Source organism: Limulus polyphemus, unplaced genomic scaffold, assembly GCF_000517525.1.
Source record: "Limulus polyphemus unplaced genomic scaffold, Limulus_polyphemus-2.1.2 Scaffold4174, whole genome shotgun sequence".
NCBI lineage: Eukaryota > Metazoa > Arthropoda > Merostomata > Xiphosura > Limulidae > Limulus > Limulus polyphemus.
This window is the reverse complement of record NW_013669784.1, coordinates 72,877-78,117: the sequence shown is the minus strand read 5'-3', so window position 1 is coordinate 78,117 and position 5,241 is coordinate 72,877. Positions and strand designations below refer to the sequence as shown.

The window sequence follows — 5,241 nt, the reverse complement described above, 5'->3', positions numbered from 1 at the left end:
TACTTACGTTTTCCTGTTTCTATTACTCCTTCCTACGTCAGACTCGCTTCACGGAGTAGCTCTACCTACCTGATAAAAAAAAAAAAAAAAAAAAAGGTACTATACTCTTCCTCCTCCAACATGCTAGTGCCGACCGACCAAAAATGTAGACACTGAAGACTGGTTAATAGTTTTTTACTTAAAACTCGTACTGTAGAGAATAAAATGTTTTATTCAGTTCACTCTATTGCTACATCTTTATGTGACGTGTGGATTTACAGTAAGGAGCATACCCAGAATTTCTGGGCTTGCAGTGTAGTTCTTTCTGGTTATCACTCGTTTAAAACACATCATGATTATGTTTTACAGTAGCGGGTAATTTTAGGACCTCGCAAAGGATGTTGGGAATTGAGTGACTACGTAGTACTTACATAGCTGAAAGAAGCATTTATATCCAGTTAGGTAGGACTACTCTCCTCTTAAAGTTCTAACACACCAGCAGTTGCCCAATCTTCGCAAAAATGCCTTCCGATGGAGGTGACCGCTATATTATTTCCTTCATGAAGGATTTCATTGCAGGGGGAATTTCAGCCGCAATATCAAAAACAACAGTAGCACCCATAGAGAGAGTGAAGTTGTTACTACAGGTTCAACATGCTTCAAAACAAATTACAGTCGAAAATCAATACAAAGGTAGGCGTTGAAAAATTGAAGTTATATAATTTAATATATAAAATTCCATTAATGTTAATTCCGATAACCCACAACTAGGGGAACGTGTCTCGATTGTCTGTAGATCTAGTTTAGAGTTTATCTGTGAAGTATAGAACTGTGCATTTCACCATGTTCAAGTAAAAATGGTAAAATATACTAGCACATATATATACGTATATAAGAATTGACTTATTCATTGAAGTAAATATAACACTTAGACCGTTTGATTTCATGTTTTATGTGCTTATAATACTGAATACGTTAAACAAATATTAAGGGTTAACTTACGTTTTGGCCACTGCTTATAATACTGAATACGTTAAACAAATATTAAGGGTTAACTTACGTTTTGGCCACTTTAAAAACTTTCAATCAAAAAGAAAACGTACAATTAAATTATAAAACTACCAACAGATTTTTGGAATTTGTTTCAGACTTATTATATTTTTTCAACCGTTACTGAAAACGTTTTATCAATGTGTGATTCTCAAAACGTTATGCTTTATTTCCTTTATTTTTTTACTTCTGTTTGCATTAGAAGTAATTAAATGTTGACAAAATTTGTTAATATTTCTACACATCGGAGTGATAACTGTACAATGGGAATGAAAGAAATGACATATATGACGAGATTTCAATCACTTGTGATCAAAAAAGTTCGAATAAAGGAGCTGGAGAAACAAAGTGATCAAAGAAAAATTTGAACAAAGGGGCTCCTGAAAATAAGTAATAAAAAAGTTCGAATAAAAAGGCTAGAAAAATTTGAAGGTAGGGGTTCAAGAAAATAAGTGATAAAAAAAATTCCGAATATAGGGGCTGGAAAAACAAAAGTCATCAAAAAGTTCAAACAGGGGGTTCGACAAAATAAGTGATTTAAGAAAAGTTATAAAAAAAAAAGGCTGGGAAAAACAAACGGTCAAAGAAAAATTCAAATAAAAAGGCTCTGAAAATCATATTTCATTGTAATATATCAGTTACATTTACAGTTAAAGATAGAAAAAAAACACTAATAGGTGCTTTATTTATTGATACATTCAACAACATTCATAGCAAGTGAATTATGAGTAAACCAGTTATAGGAAACAAAAATACATGAAAGTCTCTTAGTTTAGTTTATTTAATATTGATGAAGATTCCGAAAAATCATGAAATGTGCTATTTAGATCAAACGATTTATTGTCTCGTGTGTTTAAAGAACTATAATAAGTGAATATTAATATTACTGTATCTTCGGCTTACACTTAATGAACAGCTTTCAGTTGACGTTAAAATATCAAAACGAATTTAGTCTGTATTTCCTATCCTTCTCAATTAATTGTAATTCGATAGTGTTAACGTTCACGTATGAATTAGCAATACATTCATCCACTAAATTATTGTTGACTTGTATTGATAATACTTTAAATGAATATAGTATGGTTTGCTGTGTTTTCTTCCCCACTTGTAGGCATGATCGACTGTTTCGTTCGTATTCCAAAAGAACAAGGATTTCTAAGTTTTTGGCGTGGAAATTTAGCGAACGTCATCAGATATTTTCCCACACAAGCTCTCAACTTTGCTTTTAAAGACAAGTATAAGCAGATTTTTCTGGGTGGAGTTGACAAGAAGACCCAGTTCTGGCGTTATTTTTTGGGTAATCTAGCCAGTGGTGGAGCAGCTGGGGCAACCTCTCTCTGCTTTGTCTATCCTCTTGACTTCGCCCGAACCAGGTTAGCTGCTGACATTGGAAAAGCTTCAACAGACCGGGAGTTCAAAGGCTTGGGTAACTGCTTGGTAAAGATCTTTAAACATGATGGTTTAATTGGACTGTACAGAGGATTCAATGTTTCTGTCCAGGGCATCATTATTTATCGTGCAGCATATTTTGGCTTCTTCGACACAGCAAAGGGCATGTTGCCAGATCCCAAGAACACACCTATCGTTATCTCTTGGATGATTGCACAGACAGTGACCACAGTTGCAGGTATTATGTCGTATCCTTTCGATACTGTCAGACGACGTATGATGATGCAAAGTGGACGAGCCAAAGATCAGAGAATGTATAAGAACACCATCGACTGTTGGATTAAGATTGGTAAAACAGAAGGTGGAGCAGCCTTCTTCAAGGGTGCATTCTCTAATGTCCTGAGAGGCACAGGTGGTGCTTTGGTGTTGGTTCTTTATGATGAAGTGAAAAATTTTATCTTCTGACATAATTAAATTAGTAGTCGACCAATTATCATTCTAGAACATTCTGTTCTATTTGTTTTCTGTGAACAGATAGTAGGGACCTCGAAAGGACCATTTTCAATCGTCAGAAATTGATAAAAAAAAAAAGACGTAGATGGCATTTTGACTGGTGTGTGTGCGGTATATCATCTTTGGGAAATTATCCTAGGTTGGTCCACTTTTAGTAAAGTTTAATATAAATCAAACAAGTTAGATCGTTCTTAAGATTTCTGCCACCATCATCGTCCAAGAACATTTTGTTAATCAGGAGATAATCTTGTTTAAAGTTACACTTTCAACTCAATAAATTCTCTGGGCTACAATGTTGTGTAGATTTCTGTCTAGTCGTGTCCATTCGGATTTGTCATTCATAATACTACTACTCATTCAATGTTCCAGCTTCTTATAACAGTTTTCAAATGTTGTTTTGGAGCACATTCCTTAACAGTAACTAATATTTCTCAACATTATGATTTTGTTATATATATGCACAAAAAATGTTGTGTTAAGATATTTTAAATTGTTTTACTGGTTCACCTGTAGTAGTTAACAAATTTAATTGAAAATACTTAAAAAAACAGATTGCAAAGTTTAGAATTCCAACTGAAAAGAAGTATAAAAAATTTAACTCAATATATATATACATCCGTTAAAAGCTTACTTTTTTAGGTTTACCCCAGTTTACGAGAAAAAAATACCGATTTAACTATGGCCCTATGTATGTGTTTCTGTAAAGCTACAAAATAATAATAATTAAAAACCTAGTTTAAAAACTAAACACTGATAACACAGTTTCACAGCAAAATTAAAAGCTTTTTGAGAAACACGTAAAGTTTATTTCTCAGTTCTAACCGGGAATGATATTTTCTGAGATTTACATTATTTCTCCTGTAAAGAACTTATGACCTATTACAAATATGGCACTTTGCCAGTCCAGATATAAACGTTTAAAACTAGGTCTACCCGAGCCTAGCAACAGCAGCGAAAAATAGAACGAATCCTAATTTCTGCTCTCAGTGGTTGCCAAGTGTACACCACTCCTCCACCAAAGTCGATGACGTCATAGGAATAGACGGAAATGCGTACTAACTAAGACATATTATGCGTTTCTTGCTCGATTTGACGTAATGTGTTACGTTTTCATAGTTATGCGGATCTTACAAAGAAATAGTTTCCATGAAATAGTGATAATTCAACGCTGCTCTTCAAACCGAAAAGATAATTAAACGGCAAACGTGATTAATATATAAATATCTCAATTAATGCAATGAATCATTCTTAAAGCTAACAAAATCACGCGAAGATGTAAAAACCGACTCGTCTTCGTTTCGATGTCTAGGAATATGAACTATACATATATAGTCTGAACTTAAGCACGACCTTTCTTGTTCGTCAAACCATCAACAATTTCTTTGTTGCTTCTAATAAAATGTTAAATAATATAACTTGTTACTTTCAATTATAAGTTTTTAAGTACTCTATTAAGGCTTGATCTACACCTTCAGAACCAGTGTGAAACTCAGAAGTACGGTGTTTAATAATAAAGCAGTAATCACACTGGGTTCCTTTCAAACAGCCTCAGTTCAGATCGATTGCTTTGATTACAAACGCGCTGAGTTCGTTTTCACGGTTCGATTCATTGTTTGTTCGCATTAGTTCTTCAAACCAAACACCATCTCTTCTGTTAGCCTTACTTCAGTAATGTTTCTTATTCACACTGTTCTCTAAACAGAGAAAAGCCCCAATGTGAATAAGCCCTTAGACTAACTTGCATGCTGTTTTTCCAGCTCTTTTGGACTAATCGGAAGTTATTTTAACAGACAAGTGTCTGGACTTTTTTTTTTTTTAGTCACAATTATTTGAGTGAAGTTGAAATTGCATGCCAAGGTTTTTATAATTTTATCTTCACGATATTTTTCAACAAAGCAAACTTAACATAATATAATACAATGAACACAGGGTTAATGCTACCATTTTTAACATTATACGCAAGAGATTCCCACTGTCCCTATCTACTATCTAGCGAAACCACAGCCAAGGGAACGGGCTTGGAAAAATTGGGTTTTATAAGCCGGGTTTTATGCTTTATTGGCTTTGATATTTTACCACACGGAAAGTTCCTGCGATACAGAAAATGAGTGTTTTTATGAAAGATCAATTTTTAATCGTGTATAGACGAAGAGGGGATCAAATGAAGACTCGTACAACCCACGAAAAAAACTACGTTCAACTATCTAACTGATTGAGTGATACAGTCGGGATAATTTCCTTTATTTCAAAATAAATTTTAAAACGATGAGAACATCCAAATCAAAATTAGCACAATTTTCGAGACGTAAT

General features: G+C 33.8%; 1 protein-coding gene across 1 annotated transcript; it reads left to right on the top strand.

Annotated features, from left to right (window-relative positions):
- Nucleotides 1-91: 91 nt before the first annotated feature.
- Nucleotides 92-3,224, top strand: LOC106470713 (ADP/ATP translocase 3-like). Its single transcript, XM_013931279.2, has 2 exons — nt 92-672; nt 2,141-3,224. Exons 1-2 carry the CDS (start codon nt 501-503, stop codon nt 2,881-2,883), a joined length of 915 nt encoding a protein of 304 aa, XP_013786733.1. The 5' UTR covers nt 92-500; the 3' UTR covers nt 2,884-3,224.
- The last annotated feature ends 2,017 nt before the right edge of the window (nt 3,225-5,241 follow it).

Coding starts and splice junctions, on each gene's coding strand:
- LOC106470713 (XM_013931279.2), top strand. CDS start 501: ATGCCTTCCGATGGAGGTGACCGCTATATTATTTCCTTCATGAAGGAT. Junction 673..2,140: donor AGTCGAAAATCAATACAAAG/GTAGGCGTTGAA, acceptor CCCCACTTGTAG/GCATGATCGACTGTTTCGTT.